At 39.0% G+C, this 12,761-nt stretch overlaps 1 protein-coding gene across 4 annotated transcripts in view; it reads left to right on the forward strand.

Moving 5' to 3' along the window:
- The first annotated feature begins 1,690 nt into the window (after positions 1–1,690).
- gabrg2 (gamma-aminobutyric acid type A receptor subunit gamma2) overlaps positions 1,691–12,761 on the forward strand; it is a 73,674-nt gene continuing 62,603 nt past the window's right edge. For 3 of the 4 annotated variants that reach the window (XM_084729842.1, XM_084729843.1, XM_084729844.1), the window contains exon 1: positions 1,691–2,257. In XM_084729842.1, the coding sequence (XP_084585968.1) occupies positions 2,151–2,257 (107 nt within the window). In that variant the 5' untranslated portion in view covers positions 1,691–2,150. The remainder of the gene's footprint in view (positions 2,258–12,761) is intronic. The other variant, XM_084729846.1, reaches the window with a different exon arrangement.

Genomic DNA, 12,761 nt, shown 5'->3' on the forward strand with positions numbered 1-12,761 from the left:
TTGATGTCAAGAGTGGGTTTGCTCATCTCAGTCTTGTTTTTAATGTTTAAAAATGTTCAGTTTTGTTTTTTGTTTATTGTAATGTGTGGGCTTTGTCAGGGGCAAGATTTAAAAAGTTCAGAATAGGTATTAAAACACAAACACAACAATTTGCAAAGGCAAAAAAAGTTGAGTGCACATCGATTACAATAAATACGACATGACAGTACAGATAGCGCCGAATATTGGGACTAATGTCCATGCATCAACAAAAGAGATCAAATTCAAACAGGAAGTGTAATAAATAATGAATTATACATTGTAGCAAACAGATTTTGTAATATGAGCTTAAGTTTTAAGCCTTTGCTTTAAATTGGCTAGACAGATGAGGGAGGGTAGATTGATTCTAGCCTGAAAACTACAATAAGATAAATCTGCACACCTTTAAGCCTAGCTTATTGTTGGATCTAAGATTGTAGGTATTTTGCACAAATACAAATTTAGAGCATATGTACTAAGTTTGCACAGTATAGTAAAAAATATCTTGAATAATTTGACAGATATTGCAATTATGATATGACTGAGTGGAATTGGTGGGAATGATCATTTTACTTCACAATTTTTACTGAAAACTATTAAAATCATGATTATGTGACACTTTTGGGAAGATCAGACATGTTCTCTTACATCAGGAGAACAAGATTTGTACATTTGGATATGGCCACTGCACTTGGCCATACTGCGATTTTGATAATATTTTGATTCATATGTGCACCCCTAATATGTACATTTAAGTATACCACTGTTGCAGCCTGAGCGCAAGTGAAGGCCGCCCGACTAAAGTGACCTATGTGCAGTGACCAGATCTGTAGCCTGAGCTTGAAATATATCTCAAAGCAGCATGATAAAGTGGATCGAATAAGGCCAAGGAAGAGCAACAAACAAATAAAGCAAATAAACCTGTGTAAGTGCACAATATTGTTTCAGTTATTTTTTTTTCTAAAGTCTATATTTATTTTTATTTCAGTTGACTAAAATGTTTTTTCAAACCTTTTAGTTTTTATTATATACTATATATATATATACTATATACTATAATTATAGTATCTTGTCTAGATATCTTAGATCTTTTGTGAACACTGAATTTTTAATTTCTGACTCACATTATGGCAATAGTTACACATTTATGCAAGTTTATACACACAGTAGCCAATATAAATTTTCCCATATTGAAAATATAATTTTCATCGTATTGAAAATATGGGGGAGACCAGGGAGTGTTTAACACAGGGTTAGTTGTAACATCAGTAACCGTCAGTTTGACCAATTAGAAACGTGCTGCAGTGATGTCATCAATATTGTACACACTGATTTTCTTTTTTTTTTTATCTCACTGGAGAATGGCATGTCTCTTGCGGGTTTTCTGAACAAAAACTGCGATTGTGTGCTAAACATCCAAGTTAGTTTTATTGTAGTAGTAAATTGGGAACCACGCATCAAAGTTTGAGAGATCTAACGTGAACAGCCACCTAGTTACTGACGCTCGAACAAAAAGTGTTACTGCCGTCCCCGGTCTCCCCTACTCTATATTAAAAAGCATCACGTGGTACACAGCGATAGCGTCCCAGCAGTAAAAATATGAAACCACCATTTTTTCCCCCCGTAGCACCAAGCTAAGTAAAGGCTTTTTTTCCTCCTCTTCTGTGCACCCCTGCTTCCGCTCGGTGAAACCACGCATGTGTTGATCCGTGCTGCAGCAACGTGCATCAGCTCCTCTCTGACCCCAGTGTTAATCTGCATTCAGACTGAGGCTCCACTGCTTTCCTCAGCTGCTCCATATCAGTGTAGCTTATTATTACAAAAGTGGGGGCTTCTCCGTCTGTGGCTGGCAGTATTTTTTTTAGGGCCCTGTTTTAAGGCTGTCGATTCGGCGACAGACACGAAAAGAAACGAGCGATATACGAACGAAGCCAAGCTTTCGGCTCGCATCGATTTTGTTGTGGCTGATTTGACTCCACCGCACGTCCGTCCGTCCGCCCGCCCGCCTGCCTGCCTCCCTGCCTCGGGTCTAGATTTGGAGACCCGCTGCCGCTAACGTGCGTAATGTATCGTAGAGAGGAAACACAGTAAATAAGACGGACACGTCCATCTGCAATAAAGAGGAAACGAAGATGGTGATGATGGCTTCACCAAATTTAGCCTCGACAGCAATGGCGAAGCCTTCCCTCCCCCTGAAGCTGTTTCTCTGGGTGTTTATTGCCGTTAATCTCCCGACAAGGTAAGAAATCAATGCGTGATGTTTCATGTTAAAAATTACATGTCGGCTCTGTTGGGTTTTCTTATTTTAATAACACATAATTTCGCGGTGCCTCCCGTCCAATGCCAACACAAGCCTCCTATTAGTGTCACTCTGAACGGCGAGAATCTGTATTTTTTATTTTTATTTTAGCAGAAAACTAAAACATGTCGTGTGTTTATTCCATTATTATTACTGTGGATCGACACGGACGAGTGATATTAATTTTTAGACAGATACAGCGACACATGCATCACGTTATTGGGAGACTTCGTGCCTCATAATGTACATTTGGCAGAAAATTTGACGATACAATACCTATCTTTTATTTTCTTTTACAGATAAACATGTCTAAAAAGATAAAATTTGTCCAGTGTCTCTCACAATCTGTCCGGCGTTAGAAATAGCATAGTGGCAGGCTAATTTGCTTGGAGCTAAAGCTACATATAGTCTCTGCTAAGCTATCTTTAAGGATCAAGTCTATTCTAAGAGGCAAAGCCTCATTAACGGAGGCAAGAATATTTTACAGAGTCCTTTGTAATAAAGACAACTTGAGCATGAATGGCTACGTTTCATCCCACGTATTTGAAATAAAAAAAAAAAGCATTTCAAAATGGCAGACAATCACAGAGAATACAAGTGTAAAGGCACAATAAGGACAAGGATAACACATATGGACTGATTCTTGTCCTGCACGCACATACGGAGTGGACGGACTGCCATTTCTAGCCTTTCACCGAGGCAGGTTTGAGTTTGTTGGGAGAAGCTGCTCGGCTCGTCCCTGTCAAGACGTTATTCACCGAGCACTAAGATAAGAACAGTCGAGAGGAGGAAGGATGGTTAGGCTCCTCGCAAAGCTTTCGTCTTGCGCCGCTGCTGGAGGGTGAAAAATGGAGGCAGATAAATCAGTCGACGTTCAATCACCGTCAACCTCGGGGCTCACTGCCCAGCCTGCGTTGTCAGGCCCCTGCGTGTGTGTGTGTTTTGTAATTGTATGCACAAGTAGTGCTCACCATATGCTTGAGTAAACACTACACATTGTCCCATATTGCATGGCAGAGTTGAGATATATGGACAGGGTGTTGTGCATGAAACATAATGAACTGAGGTAGATCAAAGAGTGCTTCTTAAATAATCACAAGGCCAAAAGTAAGGTCTTTATGTACTCACCTGTGTAAAGGTATTACGGGTTGCTCAGACCTCAGCATGGCTGAAATACTGTATATAGGCTACAAGTCTTTTGTGTGATAATTAAAAGACAACTATTGGTCGGGAAGTTGCTTTGGAAGTCATTTGTGATTCATGTTTGAGACCTCTTACATAAGACATCTCTCAAGGCCTCCGGCATGCTTTCAGTAATCTATGCTACTTTGTGACTCATTGTGACAGTTACTATGTGTAGTGATGTCTGATGGCTATCAGCACACATTAACCCCGCCGCTCAGTCAAATGCTGTTTTTTGCATCGAAGGTATCGCAGCATCATCGAGGTTTAGCACAACACCCTCAAGTAGAAGTGGAAGAAATTTTGTTGTTGCAGGTGTTTCGGCATTGGTCGGTCGAGGCTTCAGAGGGCCCAGGATCCACTGGATAATAACGTGACAGGAAGCTCAGGTTTCCTGTTCAGTCTGGTGATGTTTGCTGTTCTTCAGACTCACCTCAAGCGTTTTAGGTGGCTGGTGAAATTCATTACATAACCAGTATTTGGGACATACTGCATTTTTTTTTGTTTATTTTCTAATTTTAGTCCCCCCCCACCCTTGACTGTACTAGAATACATTTAATACTAAGTTGTAATCCTCATTGATCAACAACAACCTGTATTAGTTTGTTGTGTCTGCATGTTTTTCCTTCCGTGTACCAATTCTGATACCTGAACTTTATGAATCGCCTGACACAGAGTATTGATCTGATACCAGTGTGTTTAAAAATATATATAATATTATCTTTTAATAGCTACTACTATATTCCTGATTCTGTATGCATGTGATAGAATTGCTGTCAATGTTTTATTGCCTGGCTCATGTTGAAAACAGTTGGCGTACAGGACACTGCTGCGAAGTAGCAGGGTCCTGTTTTGGCTTGGGATGCACCATATGGCGAAAAAATCATTACGATTAATTTGATAAGTATTGTGATTTCAATATGATTAACAGTTAGTGGGGATTATAGTTTTTGCAACAATTTTTATTTTCACTGAAATGGGTTTAAACACACTTTTCCTTTATCCCAAAAAATTGCAGCTTCTGTAATTTTAATATTGCACTTGGCCATATTGCCATTTCAATAATGTTTTGATTAATAGCACAGCCCTAGTTTCGGGGCTAATAAATTACGTGATATTGGACTCGGCATAGACTTGCATATAAGTGATCCAGCACCAGGCCTTTCTGATACTGAACAACCCTAGTTTGACGGACATGGATGCTGGATAAACCAGAACATTTTCCTTTAATGCCTGCTAAACAATAATATATTTGTTACAGTCCTACATAATTATATGAAAAATGAAAAATAAACAAAGGTTTAATCGGTTCAGTGGGGTGATACTGGTTGTTAACAATAAAAAGTAGTGAAAAATACTTTTTACTGCATATTTTCTCTAAATCTTTCAGGGTTTTACAACATCACTCTTTCCTCGTTCTCTGATGTGAAGATTTTGTGTTATGAACATAATTGTATCCCTCATCACCTATCGCCAACAATGCAGGTTCTCTAATGAAATGCAAAGTACATTTGTGGTAAAATAAAAAAAATCATCTTGCTAAAGAAGTAACAAACAAGTAACAGATACTTTGCCAACAACATATGCACCCACACAGTTATTTGCAGTTTGCATAATTGCAGATAAAACAAATGATAATAACCTGACTTAAATCTGTCATCAGCTGCTTACATGAGATATATGATCTGGATAAAATTAGCTTGCTAGCAAGAACATGCTATGATTGTAATACATGACATGAGGATAAAATTATCACAGCTAATAAATATGAATATAGATTTATAGCATTCTTTTGAGCTGCCAGCCTGGGAACCAGAAAAAAAAAGGAGCTCCTGTTTTCATTTGCTCTGGCAGATATGTTTGGCCCCCTTACACTCAGACAGAATTAGGGCTGGGAATTGAACTTCCATACTCTTTCAGGCACTGAATAAATTGCTCCAATATTATCAAAGATATCAAATTTCATTCGATACCAAATTTCAATACAAAAGGGGTAAATCTCAGCAGTGTCAGTGAGTCATTGAGGACACAGCATGCTTGTACCAAGATCTAATAATGCTGGTGATTGGCTGCTTGACATTACACATCCTAGAGGTATGCAGAAAAAAACCCCACATTACACCCAGAGACGGGGATCGTTGTTTTGTTATTTTACCACCAGGTCTTTTAACTGCATCCTCCTTTAAATTGAGAAATCGCTCCATGATGTGGAATGCGATTTTGTTTTTGTTGAAATTGATTTGTTATCGAAAAAGTATTGTTTAGGAACCGGTATCAAAGCAAAAACAATACCCAGCCCTAGACCAAATTCCACCAATGCATCCGGTCAGGCCAATCAGAACTGTTTATTTAAGATGGGATGGGGTCTTTATGATCATTGACAGGGGAGCGTCACTGGTCCAGTTTTCCACTGGTCTGGTCGCATGTCACACATTTCCCTGCATCTATCGTTTGCAGGTCTAAGCATCCAGTCAGCAATGCAAGCGCGACACCTCAAACACACAAAACTTAGACAGACGAGGTTCTGTTAGATCATGGCCTATTTCTTGCCTTAAATGTTTTCAGAAACATATTTTACTGTCCCTTTAGCTGTAATATGACAGCTACGTCACATGCTTTGTCGCTCTGATTGGCTGTTGCATCCAGAGACACCCTGGTCTTGGATACTGAAGATGAAGTGAAAGGTTCTGCGATGCCTGACTACTGAGCTGCCGTAAATGTGGATGATGTGAAATGAATTTCACAAGAGAACACATTTTATGATCATTTTATTAGGTCAGTCCTGAGTCCAACACGTCAATCGTTGCATCCCAGTTATTCCCAGCCAGCATCAGTTCCCACCAAATGGCCAGTGTTTATGAGTAAGTGCAGTCCATTTAAAATCCCATCTCTTTAAATGAGAAACCTGCAGTGAATTGGGCTCAATCAAGCCATGTCTCACGATGTCTCTTGTCATCGCTTGGGAAGGGTTGTGATGTATAATTTTGACGAGCTGTCAATCTGTCATGTATCCCATAATGACTATCATATGTATTTATGTTTTAGGAATTCTGAGACAAAGTTGATAGCACAGATATGTCAATCTTCTTTTTTTTTTCTGTTCATTTAAGACAGTTTGAGATGACAGTCAAAGCTCATAGCTGCCTCTTGCTTACAGTTTCTGTCATATTCGTCACCCAGGAGGTATTAAGGTCAGAGCGATTTTAGATTTCTGGGATAGATTTGGGAGGGGTGTGAATTAACAGTGGTGATGATTATTCCCTTTTACTCATCAGCTCAGTAAGTATTTCAATAAACCTGAAGTAGGGTAATGGCTATTGGCAAATAACATCCCTAACACAGTGTCTTATCTAATGCCTTTCCACCATGGCTATCTCAGCCCTGATAGTTCTGTCTTTGACTGGAGAGATCCTGTGGATAAAAATAGGTCTATTTGGCAACCTGTATTCAAAGAAGGTTTGTGCCTTTCTACTTTAAGGACACAAGTGCACAGCAGGTGAATTTAGGATACTTTTAAAAGTAGTCTGCACATGTTTTGTTTCCCTTCAAGGTAATATATATGGCCTGCTTTTACATGCATGGAGTAGTTTTACTAAACAGTCAATGGTGCATTAGATTTGTCCTCAATGCAATATGTCAGTGCATATAAAGCTCAGAAAAGGTTGAAAGCTCTGCGATTTAAATGCAAACGGAAAGTTTCGCCTCACACCCTCAAACTTTAAAACAGAATTGGACTCTGCTATCACTCTTACTTTTTTGACAAGCTTTTTAATCTGCCAACTAGACAGCAGATTTTATGTTGCTGTTAAGAGTTTCTGGTGTGCTATTTTATGTGTCTAGGACTCATTTCTTTTTGCTGTGGCATCAAAAGAGGTAGTGAATATTGTTTTGGTATACTAGTATGGTATTGAACTTTAAAATTTCGCTGTCATGACAACCCTAAAATGTAGTCAGTTGAAGCAAAAAATCCCAGTGCTAGCTATATTGACCGAGAAAATTGAGTTCTCCTGCTTTGGAGCCGTGCCAGCAGTGCCTACATGTACCAGGATGCATGCAAGCTTCTGAAGCCCTCACCCATGTTTTCGCTTGTATTAGCCTGGCCTTGAAATTCAAGCTGAAACAGCCTGTAGTTCTTCCTTAACTCCAACTACATCACTGTGACATCACTGGATGCAGGAAGAACAACACATTTTGCTGCATGAGAATTAAACTCTCTTAATCCTGAGGCCTGTAGCACACACTGAAGAATTTACTGTCTCCATTGACTACATTTACCATCGACTTCGTCTGGACGAAGCTTCCCTGCTGAGAGAGTTGGGCATGTTCGTAAAACCTCTCATTTAAACAGTCCAAGAAATTCCTGGCAACATTACAAATTGGCCTAATTTGTTTTATTGTACCTCTGAGAGAAACAAGTCAACCTTGCATGCCGATATTAGCTAATCTATTTGATCTGATTTAGACTGGACTGAGTGAAGCCTGTAAATACACTGCACTACACTGCACACTGGCAGAACTGGTTGACACAGTCCAGGTGATTGTTAACAGTCCTGTATGCAAGTACTATAACAGCAGATGTTTGTTTTGGCAAATTTGGCAGACCGATTAAGCAGAAACACAATTTACATCCATTTTAAATGATAACAGTTTGTTAATTAGTAAAAGCGGCCATTGCTTTGTGTTATTGTGTTTTGTGTAAGGAGGGTAGTAGCAGCACCTTGTTGTGCGAGAACGGTTTGTTTTTTTGTTGCCATAGGTGCAGGAACATTTTCATGTTGGTTGAGGGCTCATTAGATGTTTCTCCTTTATTAGCTCCGTGCAAAGATGATAAGTCAAGGGGACTTGATGTGGATACTAATTGTTGGCACATAGCCATTACCATAGCTGATATAACCCTTCTTAGACCTTCTTTTGAACATGTAAACTGCAGAGGAGGGGGCAGTTCTCTGCTGCTTTCCATAAAGCCTGACATGAGATTTTAATTGGGATCCGCTCCATAGTAGGGACAGGTTCTGACTGCACACGGAGCGGTGAGAGTGCTTTATGATGATGGTGCTAAATGTGAAGGGGTAGAATGTATGAAACTATCAGATTGTGCTGCGAACACAACACTTAATTCCAGTACTCTTCATCATAACATACCCAGCCACGGACATGCATATGCATGAAAAACAAACACGAGCACACACACACACACAAGCACGTAACAGCACGCACTCACTGGCGCAGACCTCTCTGTGGATCTTCAGGTACCAAATTAGTAGGCAAAACCTCAGATCTGCCTGCAGTGGAGAACACATGGCTCCTCCTTTGATGTGCTTGTCTTTGGAGCATTTCCATACACACAGAGATACTCTGGAAGATGAATATAGATGATAAAAAAGCAGCAACCTGAAAAACACGAGATATTTTCAAGTCCTCGTACCCCGCTCTGTGCTGTTTATCTATCTATTTATCTGTCTGTCTGTCTTTCTGGTTTGTGCCACAGACAGGTACTCCTGGATAATTTTTTTATAGCGTAAAGTAAGTCACATCTGAAAGTTTCCACCTGAGTAAAATAATGCAGATTTAATATTTTAGGCACTAGTGTTATGGTGGAGATGGATGGCACTTAATGGAACTTAATGCAGTCTGAGGAAGAGTGCTGGTCAAAACATTATTCCTCGCACCCTGCCTAAGAACACGAGAAAGCTATCAGGGCTTCTATCCTTGTGCTTTACCATGGAAACAGTGTCATTTTTTTTCTCACCATTACCGATTCTTTGTTATTTCATTCAGAAGTCTATTTTCCTCTCATTGCTCTGAAGGCTTGCTGAAAGCTCACAACTGTTTTTCAAGGTTGCTCTGTTATGCTGTTGGCCGCCTCTCTGATCTGCTCCAGTGGTTACCGGAGGTGCACAAGTTATACAAGAGCTGTGACGGCACAACTTAAAAATGCTTCACCTCTCTATTTATCCATCTATCACTTTTCTCTTTTGTCTCTGCCTTTGTTTCTGATGCATTGTGCATCCAAATGAGTCCCTGTTATTTATTGAACAGCAACAAATGCAAGTTCTCTTTCATCTGAGGCATGAACTGCATGTAATTAGTGAAGTAGGCCGCTTTATGACGCATATGCATAAAAGGAAGATAGCACAAATAGCAGGAGATAGGGAATGTGTGGCTGATTGCAAATTCTATTGGATATTACCCAGGCTCTTGAATTTTCAGTCTTGTTTGCATGGAAAATTAACTCATTCCAGAGAGTGTGTCCAAATTTACACTGCTATATTACTGCAAGGAAATACTGTAGTGGGAGATATATATTTTACTGTAATTACTCTAATTTCTACAAAAATCTTACCAATTTACTTGCAAAAACAAAAGAGTAGGGTTGCAAATTCTGTGCATTTCCCTTAACCAGTAGTTGACATGAACATGAGGTAAAAAAAAGGCAGTCCTCCAGTCCTTACACAACAAAAAATACCACCATACAAAATTAAAGTCAAATGCAGTACAGTTACTGCCACTAACAAGGAAAACCAAACCAAATAGTTTGAAATCTTAATAGATTTGGACAAATGGTACACAAAACATACATTATCAGTTAATGCATGTTTAATTGGTTAATCTTAATTGCAATTAATTGATTACCATTAACATCCCTGCAAGAGAGACAAAATAAAGTGCAACAAATGACCGTATATGTCCATTTTCTTACACTCAACGTAGAGGGAATTGAATAATGTGGCTTTTTCATTAAAAAAAAAGAGCTTGATGTTTGGTGGGCTGCTGCAGTACCAATATCCTCACTGCACTCTTGATAATGCTATGGTTGCATACATAAGATATACAAAAGTATTAAAGGTCCAGTGTGTAAGACGCACAGGAATTCATTGGCATGGCAGAAATAGAATATAATATTCATAAGTATATTTAACTTTGTGTGCCTGAAGATCATAATCATTGTGTTTTTGTGACCTCAGAATGAGCGATTTTTATCTACAGAGGGCGCAGGTCCTCCTCCATGGTGTCCACTATGGGTGGAATATTATGTGTTCATCTCAAATTATTCAGTTCAGGACATTTTGATCAGCATGCACTTTCCTCAGACGTTATGCCCTGTGGCCTAAGCTATCAAAATCTATTTATATTTACTACTAGCCTGTGTGGAACAGAAATTCTAGAGTGCGAGTTTAAACCAGAATGTTTTGGCAGCGAGCCTATTGTTGTGCATCAGTGGTAGCATGCTAGTCTGCTTCGCCTGGTCAGTCAAGCTCGGTAGTGTTGCTGCTTCTGGTTACAGTGAAAATGGACAAAGATGAATATCAAACAATGCCAACATTGTTCAGCTGAGGTTGGGTTTGTCTGTGGAAACATTTCCAACACATCATTTACTGCGTCACCTGAATGTGTTGATTAATGGAACGAGACTTAACGCCGAGTCCTTCTCTCCACAGCATTTAGACAGCCTCTCACTGCAGATTCAGACCAAAGCAACAACTAATACTATAGGAGTGTTTATCTCTGTGGATATGTGACCAGGCACAGTCTAAAAATACAGGATTTAAGCATCTGGTCAAAGTGCTTGAGCTCATCTACACTGAGCCTTCACATGTGCATGTTAGTTATTCTGTAGTGCTGCTCTGAATAGAATGGAATAGAATAACTGCCAAATAATAAAACTAGTAATCTAGAATAGAAAAATAAATAATAAATACAATGAAATATACTTTAGAATGTGAGTATTGTTTCACAAGGATAGCGGAAGTGGTAGTGGTATGGATGTAATATTGCTCTAGAAGTAACTAAGAGTAACACAGGAATAAAAGTAATATTGCACTAAATGTATGTTGCAAATGAAGTATTGCACAGTGGGTTGTCATGGAGGACAGTCCTGTGCATGAAAAGGATCTGAACAAGCACAATTTCAATAATTGAATGGGTCAGAGTCTTATGATATGGAGCATTACCTATCTATGATCATTATTTGTTTGTTTTTTTCTTATTAACAATATGATTTTGTTTGCCTTAACTGTTACAGTTGGCCACTGTTGAATGTTTGCATTTTTTCAAAATAAAGTACACAAATGTTATTTTCTACTTTTTGTTGTTGTTGTTGCACCAAAAACGTACCAAACCGTGACCCCAAAACTGAGGTGCATGTGAATTTCGTGTTTGGTTCTAGAGTCCAACCTGTTGCACCGACATGTCTCTGCAGCAGCCCACAGTGGACAAACCAAGCATTGGCTCTGGCATTTTTTTTGCCAGTTTTGCAGCCATGCTCCTTGAAAGGGAAGGGTGACGTGAGGTGTCTGCAGTTTGCAAGCTCACTGCTAGATGCCGCTAAATCCTAAATACTCGTCCTTTAAGACAAGATCGCTGTAAAAGACATAGACACATATAAAAAGAGTACAATAACATAGTAAAGCAGATTTAATAGCATAGTAGAGAGAGTACAAGATATGAATGAATAATCAGATTTAATTTAATTAAAGGCAATAGCAAAATGCAAAGTTTAAATCATTGACTTAAAAGAGCTTTGATTTGATATATATATATATATGTACAGAAAAGATATATATCTTTTTTTAAAAGGCATATTGTGTTTTGCTTTTGTTTTCATAGCTTTATCAATTCCTCTACCGCAGAACCTTTACAAAGCTTTCTTGAGATTATTATAATTAAAACTTAATCAGTCATACTTGCTTAAATAATTCACCCAGTCTTAGTTATCTTGTGATTTGTTTTTGCACTCTACTGAAGTCGCTAATCTCAGAAAAATCCCACCACTGAACTGCACTTTCTGAACTCTCTCCACACACGAAACATGTCTAGGAGGTAGTCCCAGACACTGATTGCGTAATGAACTGCTGCCTTAGTAAATCACACACTAATTACACACAGATAGTGCTAGCACAAATTGAATGAAAAGATTCAGTGCAGATTTGCCCTGTGCTTTTACATAAATCTGGCCCAAAGTCTCTTCACACACATTGTGTACACACTTTTCCACTCTTCTCTTTCTGTCACACGTACAGTACTCGCACGTCTCAACTGTACCCACTGGCAGTACCAGCCTCCCTTCTTATTGCAGACAGCATTATGTAGCACTAAGTCTCCTGACATAGAATAGTCGTATGGCAGCATGTTAATTCGCCCTAATGCATCATCATTGAAGATCATATACCTCCATCTTCTATTCAGGTGTCTAACCTGAAAAAGATCCATTCTAACAATGGATAAACCTCCGTTCCAGACATATAATTTACCACGAGAGTGC

Source organism: Lutjanus erythropterus, chromosome 11 (genome assembly GCF_056507025.1).
Source record: "Lutjanus erythropterus isolate fLutEry1 chromosome 11, fLutEry1.hap2, whole genome shotgun sequence".
NCBI lineage: Eukaryota > Metazoa > Chordata > Actinopteri > Lutjaniformes > Lutjanidae > Lutjanus > Lutjanus erythropterus.